This window comes from Mirounga angustirostris, unplaced genomic scaffold, assembly GCF_029215605.1.
Source record: "Mirounga angustirostris isolate CCGP_5_RB_7025 unplaced genomic scaffold, mMirAng1.0.hap1 SCAF_4, whole genome shotgun sequence".
Lineage (NCBI taxonomy): Eukaryota > Metazoa > Chordata > Mammalia > Carnivora > Phocidae > Mirounga > Mirounga angustirostris.
Genome location: NW_026991712.1, coordinates 119,590,952 through 119,617,860, shown reverse-complemented (window position 1 = coordinate 119,617,860; position 26,909 = coordinate 119,590,952). Strand labels below are relative to the sequence as shown.

The 26,909-nt window shown below is 38.4% G+C and overlaps 1 protein-coding gene across 8 annotated transcripts in view; it reads right to left on the bottom strand.

Annotated features, from left to right (window-relative positions):
• Positions 1-26,909, bottom strand: part of DDAH1 (dimethylarginine dimethylaminohydrolase 1) — a 134,862-nt gene that overhangs the window by 23,092 nt on the left and 84,861 nt on the right. For all 8 annotated transcript variants that reach the window (XM_064588896.1, XM_064588893.1, XM_045897289.3 and 5 more), the window contains 3 exons: positions 16,421-16,520; positions 9,930-10,003; positions 8,841-8,960 (listed from right to left, as the gene is read on the bottom strand). In XM_064588896.1, coding sequence (XP_064444966.1) covers positions 8,841-8,960; positions 9,930-10,003; positions 16,421-16,514 — 288 coding nt within the window. In that variant the 5' untranslated portion in view covers positions 16,515-16,520. The remainder of the gene's footprint in view (positions 1-8,840; positions 8,961-9,929; positions 10,004-16,420; positions 16,521-26,909) is intronic.

Sequence of the window (26,909 nt, the reverse complement as noted above, 5' to 3'; positions counted from 1 at the left end):
AAAATGTGAATCTAGGTCAGTGAAATCCTGCAACATACTTTTGCCCACCGATTTTCTATGGTTTATTCCTGTGTAGATGGGGAGGACTGAGTTCATGGTGACAGGGAGAGTTGGAACTCTTTTCCAAAAATTCCACAAAGTCACCCCATCTGGTAGTCACTTCTGAAATCATTTTGTTCCTCACTGTCCCCTAGGACCTAGTACAAGGTCTGGTACAGCACAGGAGTTCTATAAATATCTGTCAAAGTGCTGATCTGCTCCTTTTTTCTCCTGTGCCCCTTAAATCCCTCAGTCACAGTGTTCTGTTACTTCTCTAAATGGAACTCAGCTTCTGCATGGCCCTTTCTATTTTCACAGCTACTTCTCTAGTCCAGACTCTCCTCTTCTTTATTTCTGGACTATGTGATGGCATCTAATTTTTTTTTTTAAAGATTTTATTTATTTATTTGAGACAGAGAGAATGAGAGAGAGCGAGCACATGAGAGGGGGGAGGGTCAGAGGGAGAAGCAGACTCCCCGCCAAGCAGGGAGCCCGATGCGGGACTCGATCCAGGGACTCCAGGATCATGACCTGAGCTGAAGGCAGTCGCTTAACCAACTGAGCCATCCAGGCACCCGATGGCACCTAATTTTATTACTCCTAATCTTTATGCCTGTTAAATCATTACAGGCAGGGCGCCTGGGTAGCTTAGTCGTTAAGCATCTGCCTTCAGCTCAGGTCATGGTCCCCGGGTACTGGGATCAAGCCCCACATCAGGCTCCCTGCTCAGCAGGAAGCCTGCTTTTCCCTCTCCCTCTCCCCCTGCTTGTGCTCCCTCTCTTGCTGTGTCTCTCTCTGTCAAATAAATAAATAAAATCTTTGAAAAAAAAATCATTACAGGCACACTGCCAGATAGATTTTTTTTTTCTAAAATACCACCTTCAGCTTTTACACCTCTGCTAAAAAATTTTGAGTGCCTCCCCACAGCCTGCAGACAAGAAAACCCTCATTTATTGGCCTTTGGATCAGGCCCAACTTATATCTGGAAACTGAACTTTTTTTCCCCTGCTCCCAGCCCTTGCTCCAGCCATTGTCTGTTGATTATAAAATAGATATTCCCCCCAGCTATCCTGTTTGTAATCACCACTCCTCCTCTATGACAGGCTTGCTGTTCATTCTGGTCCACTTGGACTTTGACTCCCACCTCCTGTGATCACACCTTCCTTAGAACTCCTATCCCTTCCAGGAGAACCCCACACCTACTAGTCATTTATCTTGTGTTATAATGTGACAGTATTTATCTTTTAATGTCCTGTCCTGTTTCTTCAATTAAGCCAGAGGGGCCTCATCTCAGTGTCCCCTGTGCTTGAGACAGAATCTTTGTCTGTTGCTGCTCAGTAAGAGTATTGCTGGATGGTGCTCAGGAAGCTCAAGCTTCAAGCTCATCTGTGACTCTTCTCAATTGCCCGCTGCTTTATTTTTTTTCTACTGCCTTTTAAAAAGTCTTTCTGCAAAAGAACAGTAATGAGAGGTTTTAGAAGCTTCACCCCCCCTCTTTTTTTAGAGGAGAGAGAGAGAGAGAGAGAGAGAGCAAGCATGTGGGGAGGGGGAGGGGCAGAGGGAGATGGAGGGAATGAGAATCTTAAGCTGGGCAAGGAGCCAGAGGCAGGTCTCAATCTCAAGACCCTGAGATTATGACCTGAGCTGAAATCAAGAGCCAGATGCTTAACTGGCTGAGCCACCCAGGTGCCCCGAAGCATCACCTTTTTTTCCTATTAGATTTTTATGTATAAATTAGAAAATGATATTGTTTGTTAGATATCCAGTTTGATAGTTATATTCAACTGGTGCCTCCTCAAAGAAAAATGGAATTAGGTTGGAGTCTTCTGTGGTTTTCTATCCTCAAACAGGCATGAAGATATTCAGCTAAGCACAAGTCTCCCATCACCTATAGACATTGAAAGAACAATGTCACAGTGGTCAAGAGTCTATGGTCAACCCACTTTGGAACTATCCCTATGGCTGGTGCTCTAAAATTAAGTGGTTGCTACTTTTTGCCAGGTGTTTGCACATCCACATGTTCAAGACACAGTCCTTCACCTTAACTGCCCATCCTGAAGCTTCTGATAGGAAGGAATGAAGCTCTCATTCCCTAGGGAGGCTGATTCAACTGCTTGTTCAGGATGAGACTGAGTACAGGAGGGAGGGGTCACACAGGGAGAAATGGTGGCAAAGCCAGAAGGACAACCCATGAACTGGGATTCTAAGTTACCTGCTTAGCCCTTGTTGCCATTTTGGCTCTTTAGACAACTATGCTTCTTTACTAATCAACATGATTATTTTTAAAGGTAAGTTCTTCTTTAATATCAGTAATGGTGTGAAGTTTAACCTTTTTGTCTCTTTGGCACAAATCTTCACACCTGGAGATCAGGTCCTGTTAGATTTTTCTGTGTGTGTGTGTGTGTGTTGGGGGAGGGGGTATGGAAACATGAGTTAAAGGCAAATATCCTGTCCTCAGAAAATGATAACAGCAATTTTTTGGTGATTTGGAGTATTTTAATAAGGAATTTTAGCATACCAAATGGAGTAGATGATGGCATTCAAGTTATTATCCAGTTAGGTATTATATTTTAAGTTATACAATGTTGAAATCTAGGCAGCAAAAAGGTAAGGAGCTTCTAGCTTTTGATAGCTTTAATCATGACACTTTCTCTACTTTTACTGCAACTTGGAATACATACTTCTGTACCTATGATGCATAGTGGTTGGCTTCGTCAGGTGTGTATTATTCAGGATTCTAAGTAGGTGCTTTTAGAAGTTGCCGAAATCCTTGAAGGCAGTGGCTCTCAATTAATCTGTGTTCCAGAATCACCTGTGGAACTTTTCAAAAATGCAGATGTGATCCAGACCCAGAACATTAGGATTTTCTGAGGCAGGTCCAGGGCAGTGTGTCTTCAGAAAGTTCCTCAGGTGGTTTTAAGCCACACCTCTCATTAAAAACCACTAATTTAAGGTCACTTAGGCTTTTTCTCTTTTAAGTAAAAGTCTTGGACTCAAAGGCTACCCAACAGAGGCTTAAATTCCCCCTATAACATCCCACAAAGTCTGCTGAATATTTATCAATGTCCCATCATATAATGAACAGAATAAGCAGCACTTTAAATGTAATTTCTTCCTCTTTTTTCTCTCTGAAATTATTCTTGAAAGCTCAAGAGAATAAAAACCCTATTATTATTCCCTTTCTCCTACTTGGCCAATTTTGCCTTCTTCCTGCCTTGGAACTGGTGCTGAAATTCAGCATGGCTGTTCTGGTCCCACAGCTTCAGATTATTTATGGCCCTACCGTGCCAAGTATTTTATTTTGGCCACCCCAGCCTTGTTGGCATGCTCTGGGAATATCGTCAGATAAGACAACTGTAGCCAGGAAAAGAAGCATCAACAGTTGTTACAAACTCAGAGGCTATTTGGTTTTCTGTTAATTTCTTAATTCAGGCATGGTATATTTAAAAAAAAAAATTATTGTTTTGTGGATCTGGTGAATACAACTGGAACAGACAACCAAATAATAAGACTAAATTTAAACCCACAATAGGATTGTCAGCATGCGTTTCACAGTAAAGACCCAAAGTGGGAAATCTTGTAACTACACACTGGAATTCCCTGTGACAACAACAACTTGAAATGCAGAGTCTTTATTTTTCCATTTCAACCACTCCGTTGATACTAGTTAGCTCTCATTCTGTCTTTTGGTTTTTGCTATTTGTTGTTCCAGTTGTCATCAAAGGAAATTCCAGGCAATAAAAAAACATACAAAATCCAAACACATTAAGGGTTTTTCCATCTTCTTTCTTTATATGACCATCTATAAAATAACATGGACATTTTTGGACATAAAATCAATGCTGAAGCTGAGTCAAAAATGAGAGGAAATACTGTCTGAGTGACCTCTATTATATAGTTAGTCATTCAAAAGAAAAAACATGCTTCATGCTATGAAATTTAAATTAGGTGCAAAGCAGCCCATGTGCTCATTCAAGGAATCTTAAAAATGCAGCTAGTTATTTCAGGAAGTAGATAAGAAACCCAAAGACATTTCCATCAAGATACATTATGAGCGTCATAATTTAAAATTACAAGTCTACTGGAATTCCACTTACTAGATTTCAGCTCCATTTACATGACAAAGACAAAAAAAGGAGTGGTGATCTCATAATTCTTTTCTTACACATCCTTTCAGTACTTCTATCGAAAGCATTTTATTTTATTTATTTTATTTTTTTATTATTTTTTTAAGATTTTATTTATTTAACAGAGAGAGAGACACAGTGAGAGAGGGAACACAAGCAGGGGGAGTGGGAGAGGGAGAAGCAGGCTTCCCACAGAGGAGGGAGCCCGATGCGGGGCTCGATTCCAGGACCCTCGGATCATGACCTGAGCCGAAGGCAGACGCTTAACGACTGAGCCACCCAGGCGCCCCTCTATCGAAAGCATTTTAAAATAATAATTCATCGTGATACAAAAGAATAGAATTATTAATCTAAAAAAAGCCCAGTAAACAAAATTGCAGATGCCAAAAGAGGAAAAGAGCTAGTTTCTGCAAGGGGTTAGGAAGGTGAGGGTGCTCTCCTTGCTGTCTAGCCGGCAGATGGCACAGCACCCCCGCTTGTCAGCACCGCGGCCCCTCCAGCTTGGAGCTGCCTCCTCTGATCAGTTTGGGGAAAGTTTTAGCTAAATGTCACTTCCCCACCTCTTCCCACCTTCTCTGCCTCTCTCTCTTTGTCCACCTTCCTTCCTTTCTTTTTTTCCCCCCTAAATGACTGGAAGTCTGAATGCTACCAAGGAGATTGAGTTAAAAATCAATACAGTGAGTCCCTGCAGAGGGGCAGGAATTATAGTTTGTCCTCTTATGACAGAGAGCATGTAATTAATCCAGGTTCCTGGAAAGGAAGTCGATTTTGGAATGGATCTAGGAAAAAATGGATAGGGTGTGGTGCAAATCTACTCTTTGCCGTGACTTTGCCTCCCCAACTTTACTGAGGTATAACTGACAATTAAAACTTGTATATATTTAAGGTATAAGGGCTAGGGGAAGGGAAAATGGGGAGATGTTGCTCAAGGGGTACAAAGTTTGTCTTTTTTTTCCCTTAGTTAATAAAATAAAAAACAGCCTAGTCTGCAGTAAAGACAGGAATCATGTAGAAGGTAAAGCAGGGGTTTGAGAGTTAGACCCTGTTATTGGAAAATTATTTATGTAAGTTAATCCCAGCCCACTTCCAATAATACATTATATACATATTTTTGTAAACTTTAAGAATTAAACATACAAAGCAGCCCCCTGGACCATGACTCCCTCACTCCTTAAAGTACCACTATTCTGACTGCTGATAGCATAGTTTTGTCTCCTGTTTAAATGAATGAAATAATAGAATATGTATTTCTTTATTTTTTACTTTTTAAGTTTTTTTAAAAAGATTTTATTTATTTATTTGAGAGAGAGAGAAATTGAGAGACAGAGCAGGAGTGGAGGGGGCGGGGCAGAGGGAGAGGGAGAAGCAGACTTCCCACTGAGCAGGGAGCCCGCTGAGATGAGGGGGTGGGGATGGATCCCACTTCCCTGAGATCGTGACCTGAGCTGAAGGCAGGTGACCTGAGCTGAAGGCAGATGCTTAACCGACTGAGCCACCCAGGCGCCCAAGAATATGTATTTCTTGGTGATTGACTTCTTTTGCTCAAATTATGTTTGTGACCAGCAGTTGCAGATGTGTAGCAACTGGAGTTATCATCTTTGAGAAGGCAAACATTCCTTCTGCAAGAGTACTAGTAGGTCCGGTGCCTGTGTAAGAATTAATTAATCCTACACTATTTTCTTTAATAGCCAGAAGGGCAGGATGAGGGTATGCTTAGAGGCATGTGCAGAATGATGGAAAATGTGGGGGGAAAACTATAGAATGGACAGATTGCTCTGAAGATGGATTTTGCTTAGATAATAGTATTTCTAGGATAAGACTTGATGTTAAATGTCTTTAGGTGTTTGTTTAAATCAACCTAACCTCCAGTACCTTGACCATATCAACAGTGAAATGCAGTAATAATATGTCCCCTTTCCTCCTTCCCTTCATTAAATATACTCTGTATTAAATGTACCCTGTATTAAGTGTGTTCTGGGCTTTTCAGCAGAGAGTCGCTAAAGTCTTCCTAGATTGATGATTTCATTTAAATATACAATGCACACACTACTAAATCTACTACAACCTAGACAGGTATGATGACTATCTCCATAAGATCCCACTTCATTAACCAAGAATCGATTGCAACCCATTACAAAGTGTTTCAAATGCAGTAAGACTATCCAGAAACCCTTGGGCTCTCAGCTTTGCATGAATATGTAAGAAGTAGTTTTCTGGCTCTGAAGGAGGCAAGTATCCAGCAAATAGTGACAGATGTGGGAAGTATTCAAGCTCTCAGTGTGTGGCACGAAGGCACAATTCACCTCCATTTAAATGCTATGCCCTTCAAAAAGATGCCCAAGTGGCCGCAGGCTTCTCTACAGAGACACCAAGATTTGCAAGGGAAAAACAGGCATCTGGGATAAACTCACATCTTTCCTCACAGGTCAGATCCTGGACACCATAGCAAAAAATGGGAAGAGGTGGTGGATTGTTGGAGAGAGGAGAGGAGAAAGAGGAAGCTCAGATGAAACAAATCTATAGCAAAATAACTGGGAAAATCTTTCAAACTGAAAAAGAATGAGTATGGAGTGAGGCGGGCAATTGGGGAGAGGAAAATTAAGGACCAGGACATCTGATTCCAGAAGATCGTATTCAAAATGTTTTGTTTCATCAGATCTCAGTATTTTCATCGATAAAATGGAAAAAATAAAACCGATATATGTTCACTATGTGCAAGTGATCTGTCTCTATCCATTTGTCTTCCTGCCTACCTATATCAATTTTATTATCTCCAAATTAGTAGTAGGACTTACCACACTACCAATTTTAATGACTTTTCTAATACAAGAGCCAAAACTGTTCTCAAATACATAAACAGTTCAGCTCACTAAACGTGAATTTCAGCAAACCACCTAGTTCTGACCTGAGAACATGACTGCATGGAGTTCTCATTATTCTTCCATTCATTTTATTCCTCGGCTTTCACTACAAAGAGAAGTTTTTGATGCTAGAAACATGGTAGGTGGGCATTTGCCAACTCTACGGGCCCATAGTTTAGGAAGCACATTTGCTGATGGAAAATATGATCTCCAAAGAGTGAATACTGTTCCAGTAAGTGAAGATTATTTATAGCTTCTGACACAGAAGGTTTCACTAACTCAAATAAACTCTACAGGAAAGAGGACTATAAAGTCCACACAGGATGCCGTTAAATGATGTGATCTTAGAGGACTAGACTTGATGATGAGATGGGAAATGAATGGAGAAATGGTAGTGAGTCCAAGGCATACAATGGGACTTGGGGCTTGGCTTTTTTTTCCCTAGGTTATCAGTGGTCCTCTTTTCTGATTGCAGCATCTTCCCCCTTCTTTCTTTCTTTCTTTTTTTTTTCAAAAGGAATGGTGGTCCAACATCTCTAAAGCAATACAGACCTCTCTGTTCAGAAGCCCAGACTCCTGCTTCATAGAGATAAACTCATCTTCTTCCTCACTTTTAAGTTGCTATCTATTCAGACTTCACCTGCTCCATCCCTCCAACCAGCCATATCTCCAGGAGCCCATAGGAAAACTCCTTATTGGTTGGACTAGTTTGCTCAAATCTCATGTATTATCTGGTTCAGTCTTTGTCTATACTGTGTTCCCACCTGGAACACGGTCTCACTGAATCCCGCCTTGCCAAACCCTTTAAGACCCACGTCTAGCCCCATTTTTGTCCATGAGGTTCTCTCTGAATATCTAGCCCTCAAGGAGCTCCATCTTATCCTGTGAATAGGAGTCAGGGCTACTTCACATAATGTTTTGCTAGTTAACCATATTGTATTATCTCTTAGTTTGTTACATGTTCGTTTCTCCAGACTATTTAAGTTAGGGACCTATATGAATTAGGGACCAAGCTCTTTGAGTTAGGGATCTAGTCTACCCAGAATGGCAGATGGAGCTACTTTTTGTAATTCGTCTACCCAGAGGATGTTCTATCTGCTAATTAACACAAGAGCACAGTATAGGCCAGCTTCAGCCCTCTCCTTCCCTTAAACTCAATTTCAGACATGTGCTGACCAACCCAGCTAACACGGATAGATACCACAGTTAGTCCCCGAGGAGAAAAATAATCCTTCTAGATCCTTTGAGTGATACCATCCATCAAATGTTTTCTTTGAAGACACCACCTTTCCTATATGTGGAAAGCAACACAGCCTTCCCGATGAAGCAGAACAAAAGACATTCTCTAAAGGAAACATAGAAAAAACCACCAATTTCAAATTCTGAGGCAGCCTGTTCAGCAACAATTGTTAAAAATCCTAGAAATACAATCAAAGATACAGTAGGAGAAAGGAAGATGGAAAGGCCAGGAGAGCTGGGTTAAGAAGTTGCAGGCAGGGTGGGGGAACTCAGCAATTGGCAGGCAATGATTTCTTCTGAGACAAAATGCACCAAGTCTAGCACTGAGGTAGACGAGTAAAGATCTAAAAGGGCAAAAAAATTAATTGTGCACCCCGGAACACACAGATTTCCTCTTTTTGCCTGAGAGGAGCTTCTGTCTTTGGTCACAATGGTGTTGATCTGAGAAGGCTTGAGTACCAGCCTGTTCTCATCCTGCCACTTCTGCTTGCTGTCCACCCAGTAGACAGAATTAGAAAAACCATGTGGCAGGCATTGCCTGCTGCATTTCAAAGGAGCATAGTTTTATATCTACCTTTAGGGCCTTCTGTGCAGATTCACTGGATCCAATTGCGATTAGATTAGGTCCAGCCATGCTGCAGAAACTCTTCAAATGCAAAGCATCAGCCACCGGGACTGTGGAGACCGCATAGTCCTATGTGTATAATAGAAACAAGCAGTTTGGTATTGCAGAATAATTCTAAAACTGATTTAAACCTGCCTGAAACATGGCTAGTTCTAGGTCCTGAATATCTGGAAGAAAAACTGGGACCTGTAGGTTTTGGTATTGCCAGTTAAATAAAGACTACTTTTTTTTTTTTTTAAGAGAGAGTGAGCACTGCATAGGGTGGAGAGGGAGGGGTAGAGGGAGAGAATCTTAAGCAGGCTCCCTGCCCAGCTCCATCTCAGGACCTTGAGATCATGACCTGAGCCAAAATCAAGAGTTGGACACTTAACTGACTGAGCTACCCAGGCACCCCAATAAAGACTATTTTTAAGAAGAAAGTGCAGAGCCTCCTTCCAGATGTGTGATTGTGTCAATGGCTAGCTTTGCTGGTTGATCCATGGAGTAGGCTACTCTGGAAGGCCATGTCTGAATATCCTGTGCAAAATAGAGCCTCATGTCCTCAAGGGGAAAAGAGCTTCCTAAGCAGTCTGGTGAGCCAATCTATTAATAATCAGTGGTGTAAAGGGACCTTGAGAGGATGTATGTGCAATATCTAGCCCAGTTTCCAGCACATAGTAGGTACTAAGTACAAGTGATCCTTGATTCCATTGTGAAAAATCCATGTTTCATGTTTGAGTCAGTTGGGTCTCCAGATTTTTTTGAAAGTCATTTATTTTGCAGGAAATCTGCCAGGTGGCTATATGATTATACACTGGGAGAACAAAGAAGATGTCTATAACCTTGTCTTTTGCGGCTATGGTCGCCCAATGCAGCCTATTTATTGAGAAATTTGAATATGATAGCTCTTAAAACTTCTAGCAAATGTACAAATATTAGGAATTATTTTGCAGAGGTGGTGACATATAGATACCATTATTCATGACATGCTGATTTAATGTGTTTATGAATATTTATTAATTACTGCATGCCAGACATCAATGATCTAACTTTACCTACCTTAAAAGTATCAGCCAAGATTTCAGCACCTCGTTGATTTGTCCTTTTGGAAAGGCCCACAAAAAATTCTCTGCCTATAATAAATGTCATGGAACACAGTGAGTACAAGGCACCAGGGACGGCACGCTGTTTCTTTATATTATATACTGACCTTGAAGCACCACACAGTTCTTTCCTACCACACAAGGCAGCTCTGCTTGTACTCTGACCTCTGCTCTCTTTACACAGATCTGATTTCAAGCTATTGTCCTTAGAAATAAGCTTGTTCAAATACACAGAGGCAGAAAGTAGAATAGTGGCTACCAGGGTCTGAGGGGAGGAGGAACTGGGAAGTCAGTGTAGTGGGTATGAAGTTTCAGCATGCGAAGGTGAAAACATGCTGGACATGGATGGTGGTGATGGTTGCACACTGAACTACACACTTAAAAATAGTTAAATGGTAAGTTTTATGTTATATAGATTTTAGCACAATAAAAGAAAAAACGTTCCACTTAGGAAATAACAGAATTAAACACCTTGTGTAATAAAAAATTAATAGCAATGACAAGTTAGTAATTCTTCCTTTTTTTCCCTAAAAGAATGATACTAGACATTCATGATAAAGTCAGATTCCTTTTCTTATAACGACAACGTAAAGGCTGAAGAAACTATCTGCATAAAGGGAGTTAAGGGCTGATTGGTCTTCAGGCCTGACCTCTAAAGAGATATCCTTAAAACTCTTATTTGTTGTTTCAAGTCAAAACATCAGAGATGCCTATTTGCAAAGTACTAAAGTTTAGGAGGATGGAAATTTCTAGTCATTTGGCTTTTCTGAAATTCCATATATTTTCTTCTCAGAAGGCAAAACACCAAATAAAAATGGTCCCCCAGTGAGAGGCAAACAATTACAGTAGATAGTATTAAGCAATATATAATTTTGAAGATTCTTAACTTCCCTTAATTCTTTGAGAAGAATTCTACATGAAATGTGAAAAAATATTCAAAGAGAAATCAGTATATTTGATCCAGAACATTAGGATAAAGTGTAAGAAGAAAAACCAGGTACAAAGAATTGCTTGATAGACTTTACAAATGTTACAAACTTAATCCTCATAATGTCCTTAAAAAAGAGGTAAATGACCTAGGTCAAATGATGTTACGATAAGTTCCAGCGGCGTATGCTCTTCCAGGCAGAGGACTCTTTGGTGGCACACTGACAGGTTTTTTATTTTTGTTTTTGTTTTTGTTTGGTAATGGTATGTCTCTGTTGTCACTTGAGAAAACTCACTACATACAAATCAAAACTTAACTAAGAGAAAGAGCTTTTATTTGGCAAAATTATTACTCACTTTATTAAAAAAGCTGAAATTAAAAAAATTCCTTAATTCTTCTAAGATAAAAATAGATTTATAAATTAGATTTATACATAATTTTTAGGAAAAATAATGGATTAAGCAAATTTAAACAAATTTATAATGGGGTATGCACACTATTTCTATTTTAAAAGACTAAGGTAGTCAAGCACAAAGAAAAGCAAACTGCTTATCTCTTTAAAAAGTCAGTTGGACTTCTGTTTCTGGCAGTATGGGGGACTAGATCCCCTAAATGGTCTTTTTTTTTTTTTTTTTTAAGATTTTACTTATTTATTTGACGGAGAGAGAGAGTGAGAGAGAGAGAGCACAAGCAGGGGGAGAGGGAGAGGGAGAAGCAGGCTCCCTGCTGAGGGAGCCTGATGCAGGGCTCAATCGCAAGGTCCTGGGATCACGACCTGAGCCAAAGGCAGATGCTTAACCTGAGCCGAAGGCAGACACTTAACCGACTGAGCCACCGAGGCGCCCTGAAATTCCTAAATGGTCTTTCTGATGAAAATAACTGAACTTCTGGAACTGAAATATTAAAAAACATGTTTGTTGTTGTTGTTATGTCTCTTATGTCATCTTTTTCTGTTATCAATCCACCCTTTCATCTCATTCATTTATAGGAGAAGCCAGGTCATTTATCCTATTGATGATCCTACGTTCTGGATTTGACTGGTTGTTTCCCTGTGTATTATCTAACATGAAATTGTTCCTTTACCCTCTGTATTTTCAGTAAACTGACAGTTTCATGTAGATATTTAACTAGATTCTTGTTAAAAAAAATTTTTTTTTGATAGGACTACTTCAGAGGTGGGACCACAGTACTGTATCACATCACGAGGCACATGACTGAGAGCCACATTGTCAGTGATACTAGAATATCTGTGCGTTCAAGTGGTATCAGGCTGATCCCTCCGTTATAAAGTTCCCCATCAAGCTTTCATATAAACGTTTTAACAGCCTTGGATGATCATTACACAGATCCATTATTTTATTAGAAATCTAAATTTATTGGCTAGAATTCTTTAAAAAAAAAAAAAAACTTTCTCAATCAAGTATTTGGTCTACTTGAAATAGAATTCATAAAGGAAAGATAGCTAAATGCCCGAATCTTTCCTTCACTTATTAACTATCAGAGTAGTAAGATGGTGTCCCCAGCAACTTACAATAATGACCGATATGTTTTTTAAATAATATTATTATCCATGAATGAGTCAAAGAATAAATCATAATGGAAATCAGAAAACATTTAAAACTAATGATAACAAATATATATCAAAACACAAAGGATTCAGCTAAAGCAGTACTTGAAGGGAAAGTTATATAGCTTTAACTGCTTGCCTTAAGATGAGAAAAGGTTCAACATTAAATAGACAAAGTTCCAACCTGAAATGTAAGAAAAAAAGAACAGAATAAAAACAAAGAAATTTGAGGGAAAGAATTAAAGATAGAAACAGGAAAAGGAAAGGAAATATACAAGAGAAAGAGAATTCAACAAAGCCCAAAATTGGTTCTTTGAAAAGATGAATAAAATTGACAGATCTCTGGCACAAAAGAAAAAAGAGAAGGCACAAATAAACATTACGAATGAAAAGGGGACGTAGCTATAATGCTATGAAGCTTAAAACAGATATTAAGAAGATATGAAGTAGTTTATACCCAACATTTCGAAAACTTAGATAAAATATTAGAAAACAGAACTCACAAAAACTGACTCAGAAAACACTCAATAGTCATGCAACCATTAAAGGAATTGAATCAGTTTAAAATTTCCCCACAGAGAAAGTACCTGGTCCACAGAGCCTGTTTTTAGGTAAGTTCTACCGAAGTTCAAGGAATGCACAATTCAAATAGTACTGATTCTAGAGAACAGAAACATAGGAAATATTCCCTAATACATGTTATGAGGTTAACATAATTCTTTTATCAAAGCCGGAGAAGGAAAGCAAGCAAGAAAAATTACTGGCCACAAAAACAAAAGTCTTAAGAAAAAAATTAACAAACTAAATCTAGCACTGTAGTAAAAAGAAAGTATATCAAAATGGAGTTTGACTTCATCCCAGGGATGCAAGACTGATCAAATATCAGAAAGATCAATTAGTGCAATTAACCACATCAATAGATTCAAGAAGAAAATCATATATATTTCACTGGAGCAAAAAGAGTTTATCACCTGAAACTCCATTTCTAGCTGTTTACTTTAGAGAAACTCTTATACACATTCCCAGGAGACACAAGAATGTCCACAGCAGCACTGAAGATAATTGAAAAAAAAACTGGAAAACACTCAAATATCCAACAGCAGTAGAATGAATAAATGCACTGTGGTAGTTCTTAACCATGGAATACCACACAGTAAGTGAAGACAAAAAAACTATAGCTACACTTATCAAGTTAGATCAAAAGCAGACAAATCACAGAATAGTTCATATAGTATGATCCTAATCATATAAAGTTATAAGACAAGCGAAACTAAACAATTTTTTTTTAAGGAATTTATAGTTTAGGAATACATAGATTGAGGTAAAACTCAAAGAAAGACAAGGCAGTGATTAATACAAAATGCAGGACAGTGGTTACCTCAGGCTGAGAGGAGAGAGAGGTTGGGAGTTGGGCTCCTATGGTCCTGGCAATATTGTTTCTTAAAGCCAGGTGGACGCACCAGGTGCCCATTTTATCCTTGGTCTTTAAACTGTACATAGACATTGATAATTCTTTTTTTTATTTGTTCCATATTTCACAAAAATAAAAAAAAAATGAAAGTAGAGGTATGCTGATGCCTATTTGGATTGAAATAATTTCTGCCAGGAGCTGCTTGCCTGACTCACAAGATTCCCAGGGGAACTGGAGTTGGCTAGCTGCTTTCCTGCCCATTTCCCGATCAACTGCTAATGAAGCAGCTGAAAAGCACTACAAAAGCTGTGGAAAGTGCTACAGATTTTGTTTCTTCCCCAACTCCGCTGAATCAAAAAATTGAGTGGTGTTGGTGGCACAATACAGTGAATGTGGTTAGTGCCACTTGAACTGTATACTTGAAAATGGTTAAGATGGCAAATTTCATGTTATATGTATTTTACCAGAATTAAAAAAAAAAAAAATTGAGAAGTAGGAAATAGAAGGCAGAACCAGGCATCAGGCATGGACGAGGTGCCAAGCAGATATCCCAACACAATCTCAGTTTTGAATAAAATAACTTTCAAGATATTAACTTAAGGATGGAATATTACCAAAATAAGCTTGCAGATAGATAGTGTCAATGGTAAGCCTCGGTACTTAGGTACCTAATAAGGACTTGGGGCAAGAACATCAGGATTGAAATGCTATGCAAAGATCTCTGACCAAAGGAAGAGGTTCCTATAGTTTCTATAGCGAAAGCTGCACCGTAACATGAGAAGATTTTAGGGAATCTGTTCAGCTCAGCTGTTAAGATAGCTAAAGGGCTGTGAACACAGCTTGTTTTAAACCATACTTCAGGGGCGCCTGGGTGGCTCAGTCATTAAGTGTCTGCCTCTGGCTCGGGCCATGATCCCAGGGTCCTGGGATTGAGCCCCACATCGGGCTCCCTGCTCGGTGGGAAGCCTGCTTCTCCCTCTCCCACTCCCCCTGCTTGTGTTCCCTCTCTCACTGTGTCTGTCAAATAAATAAATAAAATCTTAAAAAAAATAAATAAACCATACTTCAAATATTACCAGTACCTGCTTACAAGAAGTGATTTATTATATAGCTATGTTCGGTAAAAAAGAGTTTTATTGTAAGGAAGCATGATTTACACATCTAGCTTTTCACAAAAGCCTATTTTCTAACAGAAACAGGCTGTTGTTCTGTGCTGCCCAAGGAATGAAGTGCCATCATTGGGAGACACAGAGAATATTCTAGGGGGAACTTACTAGGCAGATTAGAAAGAATGCCTGAGTCTGCGTGGACACGGCCAGAGCTGAGAATGCAGCGTAGGCCTCCTTGACCCCTTGTTCTGTGTTCTTAGGGCTCAATGGGTGTGCACCCCGTAGCCCAGGTTGTGCAGTGCACAACCCCAGGGGGTATTATTCATGAGCTTGTGATAAGAATGGCGTTGCCTAGAGCTCAGCAACACAGTGGCCCCACCCATAGATATGTGACACTGAGCCAGGAACTACTCAAACGTCACAGGATAAACACCTTTCCTCCTCCAAGAACATTAATGATAGCAAAATGTAAGTAATACAAAGCATTATGTTTATATTAAAATGAAGATGGCTATATTTTCTCTATATACAAGGGATTCAATCTAAAATTCACATCAGCTAAAATATTAGACTTCTAAGAAGCTTCATGTTTTCAGGAGGCCATGTGGGCTACATTCCCAAATCCCTGGTAACCAGCCCTTGCTGGTAGGGCTACATCTATGAAACAGGTATTTTTTCTCTGACATTCAGGGGAAAATAAACTCTCACTATAAATTAAAAATTGTTATCGATTTTCTTGCTTATCAGTATAACTAGAATGAATCTGGGGATCCAAATTTTGGCACATGACTTTTGCAAAACAATAATCCGATCATAAAGAGCTGGAAAGGTTAAATGCTACAATTACTGTTTCTTTAGCAGCAATATTATGCCCACTATAAAAACTGATTCTAGGTAGATCCATAATACCAGCTTTGTGTATTTGGTTGAGTTCTGATGTTATTCATCTGGCATTGAAGCCAAATCAATTTGCATTGAAAATTATTTAAACTCATCTTGCTGTCTGGGCAAGAAAATTATTTGTAAATGACACCTCTTGAATTAAGAGTCTTTTAAACGCAAACCAGATCCAATAACATACAATGCAAAACTAGACAACCCACAAGCTCACACTGTAGAATATAGTAGATGCAACCTACAAAATGATAGGTACACGCTGATAACATTTTTGTAAAAAATACACAAATATGGCATGCATACAAAAGTACTAAAAGGACATATACCCAAATGTTGAAATGATTATCTTTGAATGAAAGGTCATTTTCATTTTATTCTCTTTTGTGCTTTCCAGTATTTTCCAAATTCCCTGCAGTTAGCATTTTTACTTTGGTAATTAAAAAAAACAAAAACAAAAACAAAACCTTACAGTTAAGTGAATACAAGCCAGGTATTAGAAATAGTTTTGGATAGGAGAAAGTGAGGATGAAGATACCTGTGAATAAGACGTCTCCACCATCTAAAGTTGCGTTTTCATCTTTCATCTCTACTAGATTGAGCTGAAGTTTTTCTAATGCTTCTTTCATCATGTCAACCTGGTGAAAATAAAATTATTCAGATTGACACCCCACCATTTTCTAACAACAAAACTAATCATCTAAAACTTCTGAACACTGATTCATGCTCTTACATACACTAGTGCGTGCGCACACACACACACACACACCCACCCTTGTGACTATATGAATATACGTAGTGTAATTTGGACTTGCAATGACCATTTGTAAGAGAATAAATTTTCTATTAGAAATTGTCCATTATGTCTCTGTCTAGTCTATGCTAAAGTCAATATTATAGTCCCTTTTTCTGTTGGAGTCTGACTGGTTAGGACACTGTTGGAAGACGGGCTAGTTAGGGCATATGGGTCAAGAAAGGTGGAAGGCAGAACAAATCTTCCTACTCTTGCCAGAAAGTACAAGATTTATTTTTAAACCTTAAGTCAGTCATAATTGCATACATTGAGTAATATATGGAAGAAATATCAATGACAATAACCAGTTACTTGAAATCTCAGCCCACAGGACACTGTTTTCTGTTCAAATATTTTCTAAGATGTCAGAACATCTAAGGCTTCTCTGTAAGTCTGAACTGCTAATTAAATTTAACCTAGTCCCCTAGGGGTGATTAACAAATACAATAATTGCAATCACACCAAAGAATACTTGAAAAATGAATTTCAGGGCCTTTCTAGGATTGCAGGGTATAGTCTAAAGCACAGAGATATTCTGGGCTGAATTAGGGAATACTTCCAGTGAGGTTTATTTTTAATGCAAGAAAAAGATTTAAGGCATAACAAATGCCCTTTGAAATTCAGAGTTTAATTCAAATCCTTCCAGCAGCTCAACACTTTAAATATTTGTGAAGGTCTGTAAACCTCTGACATGGTGAAGACATATATTGAGCAAACATGAATAGGGGCGAAAGGAAAAACAAGAGATCGCATGATACTGAGAAAAGGAGGTAGTTCTGCCAAACTACAGCTTGCCCAGGACACATACAGAATTGTCAATGAAGGGCGCCTGGGTGGCTCAGTCGTTAAGCGTCTGCCTTCGGCTCAGGTCATGATCCCAGGGTCCTGGGATCGAGTCCCACATCGGGCTCCCTGCTCGGCAGGAAGCCTGCTTCTCGCTCTCCCACTCCCCCTGCTTGTGTTCCTGCTCTCACTATCTCTCTCTCTCTGTCAAATAAATAAATAAATAAATCTTAAAAAAAAAAAAAGAATTGTCAATGAAGAATTTAGGAGACACAACTACAGCAGAGTAACTTCTAAAGTAATAAAAATATGGAAATATTCTGACAACAAGCCCGACATTCATGCAGTCAAGAAAAAAAAGAGGATACAAATTAAAATAAATATATCATCTCATCCTTGTCCTGGAACATGTAAAAATTCCACAAACCAGAGTGACTCAGAACAATAAAAAATTATTTCCATGGACAAAATGGTCTTCATGTAATAAATATATCTAGTGTTCTCTTTTAACAGCAGAATAGGTTTTTCTATGTAACAGGAAGGAGAATCATTACTGTAGCATAAAAAAAGAAACAAAATACCATTCACCATGGCTTGTTGGGCTACAGTGAACCCAAGAAAACACAACTGTTTCCTTCTGGCATCTGCCTCTGGGTCTATGGAGAATTCTCTGAGCTTGGAGAGAGATCTTTAGAATGCAGCTACTGTACCTTTTGTCTCTCTTATGATGCTACTGCTTCTACAGTAACTTAACATTTCAAAGATTACCAGGAATACAGCAATAACATGTATTTTGGTCTGAAAAATGTATATTTAACTTTGTTTAATTCTTAAGAGTTTCAAGAGGAACTTTATTCCATTCTCAGGAGTTCAAAGAGAACAGAAGTAGGGAGGCTAATATATACCAGTTTCAGAAACACTGTATTTCTTTAAAAGTCCTGTGTCTTTCAAATTAAAGTTTTAGAGGATAAAATGCTTGTGGCTTCTTAAAAGTTAAAACAGCTGCATCAATATGAAAAAACTGGCTTTTGCGCAAGGCCCGTTAATTATTTTTCTCCTTAAATATTCAGTCACATCTATATAAACAAAGTCATCAGGATAGGTCCATAACACAAACATTGATGATACCATATTACTTTCAGAGTTAAGGGTATGGACACGTTTAAAAATTTGTTAAATGTCAAGTAAATAGTTCTGAGAATTGTAGAACCATATGGCATCAAATCGGCAATGTTAACTCCAGGGAAATTTCTGGAGAAGAAACAAGAGAGGCTGAACCCGGAGGCTGTCCACTGAGAACCACAAACTCTTGGCATAGTGGTTCCATGAAGCAGACAAACAGCTGCAAACAAGGCCCAGTATTGCCCTGACACACGGACCCGGAGCAAGTCAGTTATCCTGGCAGTTAGAACACTAAATATAACTATAGAAGTGGGAATTTTTGCAGGAAAAGATCCAAACCATGAGCCCTCAAAGAAACTGCCCATTCTGCGGTTACATAGCCATGGTTAATGTTGATTTAATTAACTTTCAAGAGGAAAAAAAAAAAAAGACCAAACAACACACCCCCACCTTTCACTGAGACACTAATGTTGCAGAGTGGAACTTAGCATTACTCAGGGTGGGGAGAAACTGCCAGACAAACAGCATTAGTTCTAAAGGTTGAGTTGAATAGTCCACTTTAGCTCATGAAATTAGAAATAAAAGGGTAAATCAGAGAAACAACCTTAATTAATTTAAAACCTACTGATATTATTTTCATACTCTAAAGATTGGCAAGGCCTTTCTTCCTCCCCTTTTCACTCTGCATACACTTTGTCTCATTCCTTTACTTTGTACTCCCATTTCTTTTTGCCTCCTCTTTGCTCCTCCCACCCTTTGCTAAAGATTCCTTCCCTGACCACAGTGGGTTCAGACCACCTCTGCGGCTTCCAACCATCCAACCCACATGTCTTTCTCAAGAGCTGGTACTAGTTTTGAAGTCATTATCTTTTCCTTTTCTTCTTCCTTCCCTCCCCACCTCCTTTTCCTTCCTTCTTTTTTTTCCCCCTGGAGTACTATTGTCAAAAACTAGAGCTCTTGGGGCTACAGAGGCAGAGGCACTGCCCTGGGAATATCTGCATAGTGTACTGTTATCCTCAAGGGCCTGGAATTTAAATCCCGCTCGGCTACTTATTAGCCAGTGACAGCTTGTTTAACTTTCTGGGCCTCAGTTTTCTCATCTTTAAAATGGGTGGTTAGTTATAGTAGTACCAACTTCCTTGGCTCCCCCTGATGATGAAATACATGTAAAGCACTTAGCACATTATTATTCTCAATAAATATTAGATAGGACTTCTATCATTTTGATGAATATCAGCTTATGTGGACCCAATGATAAATACTTGTGCTATGAAACTGATCCACAAAAGAAAGCTGTTGCTTTTTCTTACATTTGGACAAGTTTCTTATGTTTTACCCCATGACAGATCCCATCTGCTTTCCAGTGAATTAAAATTACAGTCTTTTCTGCAAAGCCAATGTAAAGTTAGAGCACAAACATTGAAGACACATTGAAATTTTAAACCATGCCAGTTTGATTTCCTGCCAGCTCCTGGAATCTGTCAGGCTGTGTTGTAGATTCCTTGTATAATCTCTGCTTTAAAACAGCCCCCTGGACGTACTACGTAAGGTGGGAAGTGGGCCTGTCTGGTAAGACGTCCCACAGGACTCAAAGGAGCGTCAGCCAAGATGATACAGAATGATTACAGTTCCTGAAGATAGGACCACTCTAAAGGACTCAGTCTAAAGAATTCCCTCTCTTTTTCAATGCCTGGTCCCTTTTCCTATATTTCCTGTTCCTCTCTCTTCTCACCTTTCACAGCCCTCATTTCTATTCCCTCATTTGTCCTTCATGTTTACATCATCACCCTGTCTTCTCATTTCACTCCTTTTGGGTTCTCACGTGAATGGAAGAATTGAGGATTTGAACTATTAGGTATGTTACTTGGGATGAGTTATACTTTCTGAGCCTCGATTTCCTAATCCACAAATGGGATAGTGTCTTCTCTCTAAGAGGGATTATGTAACAAATAAGCTAGTACATAGTGCCTGGCACATTGTACTCAAAACCAGTGGTTGCTGATGTTATTGTTTTGCCCTAAATTAACTCAGTGCTTGGTTTGGATTCTGGCTACCTTTCAAAAAGAAATAAAAGACAAAAATATACCATTTGATTCCAACTCTTCTTTTCTTCTTACAAAATTTCCCCCAAACACAAAATATTAGGGCAAGTATAAAACCTTATACATTTTTATTGGGAAGTTATATTCATGGTAGCTTGCAAGAGCACTGTAATTTTTAGTTCAATATTCTTTGCTTAGATGCCAACATTTTCCAGTTGACCCTGTCCAAAGTTGCCTTTGTTGCCTATTTTCAACTACATCCACTGTGAATGTTTCACATCCTCACTATGGATGTCAGGAATGTGCTCACAAGGGCTGATGAACAGTTTTGTGGTGTGGTTCCATTAAGAGTCTGCACCAACTTGTTTGCCAAGCTGCTTTCCTTTAGCTGCTTCTGCTCAGTGGGGTGCCAGATGTTATGACTATAGATGAGGACCTTGGCATCGGCTTGTCTGTGGCTGATATGTCTCTGTCCCCCACAGACATGTGTTGGGAGCTGTGTTATCAACACTATCGCCACTAGGTTTTCAAAACCCATTTCAATGTTCCATGTCCCTTTATTACTCATCATATTATAAGAGCTTTGAAATTATACCGTCATCCTATTCATACTCCATCTAGCTCTTAAAAGCTCTTAAAAGCTGAATAGCAGCAACATGGCTTTGTTGGTCGTCAAATAGATTCATTTTCTCAATTTGTTGATTTTGTTTTGCCTTTTAATGTTAATTATCTTGTAGATAATGCTGAGGAAGCCACTCAAGAAGCTGATGTGATGTCTATCATATCAAGGCACAGCTGGCTTGAAACTTGTGGGTACATCAAAGTTACGCTGGGTTGTCCCTGGTCACACTCAAAAGTCCACATTTCATTGGTACCACTTCAATGTTCTTTGTTAATCAGCACATCTTTGATCCTGTGGCTACTTGGAATAGTGTACGTTTAGCTGATTTTATAACAATACTTAATGTCTCTATCACGCTTTTATATATCTTTTCTCCTTTAATCAACATTTCAGTTCAACAAACATTTAGTAGATGCCAATTTTTAAAAAAAAATTCAGGCTACAAATATTTAGAAAAACACAAAAGCACAGTCTCTGTTCCTGGAAAGATAGCAAGTCATTGGGGAGATATACTTTATGGATATATAGTGATAATAAAATGAAATACTTGTGATGGTGTAAGGGTAAGCACTAGTATATCCATTTTACGTATGAGTAAACTGAGGCTAGAGGAGGCTGACTGATTTGCTGAGTCAAGCTTCCTGAGCCCATGCTCATGCTCGTGTTCCTATTCACTGCACTGTGTGATTATGATTTTCCTGAAGTCTCATAACAAAGCAAAGCCCACATCAAAATTGAAGCTCATGCCTTCTGTTTTCCAACTCTGTACATTTAAGTCCACTTGGTATTACAAGATCCTTTTCCAGGTGACTCCAGATTCCACGATCTCTTCATTTCAGAGATGAGTGACATTTTTATATACTAGGGCCTTAGGATGCTAAGGTATAATATAATTAAAATGCTAAGTAATATGAACAGAACGTATAAACCACATCAGGAATGCTCACCAATGACAGCCTGCATATGAATTACCCTCCTTCAACTTTGGGATGCCTGAGGTTTGTTCAGTGGTTTATTCCTTAACTTTACCGCATGTGCTAATTAAATTACTAAAACTAACCAGACCTACCAAAAAAAAAAAAAAAAAAAAAAAAAAGATCAAGGAGAGGCTTAACATACTAAATGACACAGTCTTAAAAATTCCTAAGTAAAAGCATATTGGAATCCTCTTCTATTGTAAGGACAAAACTCTTAGGAGGAATTTAATTAGCAATGATAACAGTAAACATTTATGTAGTCTTCCTATGTGCCAGACACTCTCTTAAGAACTCATATTTAACTAATCTAACCCTCATAATCCAATGAAACAAGTACAAGCATTATTTCTGTTTTAGAGATGAGGAAGCTGAGGCACAATATGTGACTCACGCAAGGTCTTACAGCAGCAGAGCTGAGATTTCAACTCCGAGAACTTTACTCTGCAGTTTGTGTTCTTTCCTATAACTTGTCACTAACAACAAGATAATTTATATGTTTATTATGTCGTCAAATGAAAATAAATATTAGAAAAGATTGTGAGCATCTATAATATTCTTAAAAACAGGTTATGTTCACTTTATTTGAACAAAAATGTATATTCAGACATTCTGGAGGAACGGGAGTTGAGGGGGGAGAGGCTATAAACTGTGGCAATGTGAACTTACATTTGGTTTCTAAAGATCCTAAATTTTGTTTTCCTAAGCATATACAAACTAATGAATTTTGGGAGCCCCTACTTTATCCTTCCAATTTCTAGATCAGATTATGAGAAGGAGTTATTTGCAGAGAAATCTTCAGACAGTCAACAAATGTATCTTAATTATGGTTAAGATTATAAAAGCACATGGACATAAAGACACACACCAAACCATGTCACCATATACCAATTCAATCAATTGGGAAAGATTCTGAGAATATACCACATTGGGAAGTATGGAGGAAAAATTCTAAGATGCCCAAGACTGCCACCACCTGATGCATATGCCATGGACAAATCTCTCCCTTTGTGTCGAAAGAACATATAAATATGATGAGATATCACTCCTGTGATTAGGCATGTTTTATGCCACAAGTAAAGATATTTTGCAGATGCAGTTAAGTCTCTAATCAGTTGACTTGAGTTAATCAAAAGGGAGATTATCTTGGGTAGGCCTGACCTAATCAAGTGAGCCCTTAAAAAGAGATGGAAGAAGTCAGAGAGATGTTGTCCTATTAGTCTGGAAAAAAGCAAACAGCCATGGTGGGAACTGCCTATAGAGGGATGCCTACAGAGCATCCTCTAGGAACTGAGAGCAACTCCTAGTCAATAGCCAGCAAAAAAACAGGGACCTAATCCTACAACCACAAGGAACTGAATTCGGCCTACGACCTGAATGAGCTTGGAAGAAGGTCTAAGCTCCAGATCAGAACAGAGCCCAGCCAATAACCAGGCATGCCATGTCCAGACTTCCAATCTGCGAAAGCTGTGAGATAATAAGTAGATGTTCTTTTAAGTTCTATGTTATGGTAAGTGGTTACACAGCAATAGAAAACTAATACAGAAAGCCCCAAATTTAAACATATTTTATTTTATACATTTATTTATAAAGGCCTTTGCTCAGAAGCAAAATGTTGAGCTAAATGCTTATTTCCAAGTTGTTTGTTCAGAATATGGTGCAAAAGTTCTTAAGATGTTCCTAAGAAATTTCCAAGAAAACAATGTTTTACTTGAGTTTAAAGTCCCAGATCTACTAACTTCCTTAATCTATTATTTACTGAAATGTTGTACAGTTATATTTTAAAATACGGAAAACAAGTTGCAATACTGTTTTTTTTTTAAAGTTACAAATCTAATACACTGCTCATAGAAGTGAAAATGATAAAAGTATATACTTTTATATACTTGAGCCACCTCAATCCTATTCTGAGTTTCATTCCTTCAGTAAATATCAAGTGTCTGTTCTGAGCTCTTACCATGATAGACAGTGATCACTGGTCATCAAAAAATAGATATGACCCCTGCTATATAGTGCCTTTAGGGTAACAGATTCACCCAAGTCAACAAAAAGTTATACATTATGATAAGGACTATGCAAGAAAACAACAGTGTGCTTTGAGAACTAAGAAGGGTGTCAAGGGGGTCAAGGAAGGTCACTTTGAGGAAATAACATTTAAATTAAGAAATAAAAATGTTAATAATGGTTATCTATTCCTGCTGGTGGGTCATCTGCAAGTCTTCCTTAGAAATAAAACAGGTTTCTGGATGATTCTCAGATCAGAAACATCTCCCCTTAATATATGAAAAATCAATTAAGGGCTTTCTGTGTTAGAAAAATGGTCAATAGAACTGGAAATTATTTATTACATTAAAATCTTCAAAAGTTATCAGACAGAGTCAAGTAAATGTCTGGGAACTCATGATATTCACAATGGCCAACATGTATGAAAGTTTTATAACTACCTCATTCATTTTCCTTTTATTGAGCTTTAATAATAATAACTGTTGCATGAATAAGATCTCTGAAACATTTCCCACACGCTGTTAAATATTCATTGCATTTTCCCCACTGATTTCTTAGATTTCTAAACTTATTAGTTTATCTCTAGTGATACGGATTTCTAACTGTATTAGTTTATCTCTAGTGACAAGTTCTAAAAATTAACCAGGATATTTAGCATCTTGGTTTCCATATTTGTAAAATGAGGGGGTAGAGCTTAAAAAGGAAGTCATTTCCAGCTCTAGATTTCAAAGAGTTGTAGTTTCAAAATGGTTTTTGGCATTCATAAATGTGACTCTAACTGTAATTCTATTTCCCTCCAAAAGAGTTTACTGAAAACATCCCAGATGGTTATTCATGCATAAAGTATTCTGATGTTTAATGAAATTCAGTCAGAAGCAAGAAGTTGAATATATGGATGGGGAGGAAGAGATGGCAAACCCAAAAGTAGATTAAAAAATCCGAGTAGGATTAAACCCTCAGAAACCAACAGAAGGATTCTGTTGTAGTGGGAGAAACTGTATCTAGAAAACAAGGTGTGTGAGTGTCAACACTAACTTATGATACTTTGTGTGTGTGTGTTTTTAGTGCTGCTAATTACCTGCCAACAGTGATAATAATTACACTATGTAGAGCATCAATAATTTTCTTATGAGAAAACAGCTATCAGGCCCTGCTTAGCTGCTAACCTCTACATACTTTCTCATATCTACATGTAGTAGAGGAGACTTCATCAACTTTGGGTTCATCTCTCCACAGTTCCCAGGATCAATCACCATCTGAAAAAGGAGGGTCTAACAAGCTCCAGGCCAATCCTCCTGAGACTCAGCATTAAGTCATTCTTTATGCTTTGTTCCACTTTAGACCATATACCTAGGTGTTATGTTGGTTCCTTTTCCTGGGAATCCTGTTCTAGTAGCTTATCCCAATCTCTTCCTATGAGTAGGAGCCCTCTCTGTGCTCTCTCTAAAGATCTGAGCCTTTATCCTACAACCCTGCAACTACATGCAAGTGGGGCTTGTCATCTCTCTCCATCTCCTCAACATAGAATCAGTAACCCCCAGGGCTGAGGAATCTGCCTCTAACTACTTATAACTCTGGTCCTCTTTTACTATATTAATACTACAGACTTAATGTATCATCATTAATAACATGTAAAATTTATTAAGCTCTTCTAAGTGCTCAGCATTGTGCTAAGTGATTTTACATGGGTTACCTCATTTAATAATACCATATCCCTTCAGGTACCTCCTAGTCTGAATCAGTCATGGCAGTTCCATCCCTCTTACCAGGGATTGGCACAAATAACCTAATTTTGGCCACTGAGGAAAGTCCATTGAGAGGTTCCTGGAGGTATAGAAAGAAATGTAATCCCACCTCTTCTTTTGAACATTGTCCTGTCTGGATAAGGTAGCTGGAACTGATTCTGGTCTGAGAACACAACCATTATCAAGGATGACGGGGCAGAAAGATGGGAAGAACTGGGTCCTTGATGACACTGTTGAGCTGATGAATCAATCCTGGAATCCTGAAGTTCTTGGCATACGAGATTTTTCATTTCCTTAACAAATCTGAATTGAGTTTCTGTTAGTTGCAGCTAAAAGCAACTCATTTACTTATATAACAAAACTGAGAAGCAGTATCCAAAGAGTCCATAACAATAGACCACATTACTAAAACTCATTAAGTTCTGATGTAGAAACAACTATTAAATGGAGGCTTTTCTTTCTCTAGAAATATACCATGACTTGCCATTCAACAAGTTTACACAATATGTAAGGTGTTATTTTAACTGATAATACCTGGTATCATGGCTGATAAGAATGTTGATCAAATGTCCCTGGTGATACTAAAACCATCCTGTCTATAGAAAACAGCAGATTGTAAATAATAATTTGTAAAGCCAAAAGGAAGTATTATATGTCTCAATTCTGTAGATAAAGCACAATTGTTACAGCTCCATATGTCAGAGTTGGAAGTTAATGTTCCAATACTCTCATCTCTGAACTAGTAATCAGATCTGGAGGACATGTCAATAGAAAGATTTGACAGAAATTCAGAAGGAAAACCAATGGAGCCAAAGTACCCAGGAGAGAGAAAAACAGCTCGGAAGAAAACTGGGAAAGATCCCTCTCATTACCTAGAAATTTCTAGATATTCAAGGGTCCCTCCAGGAAACTGGACAGCTGCATGTAAATGAATGAAACTAG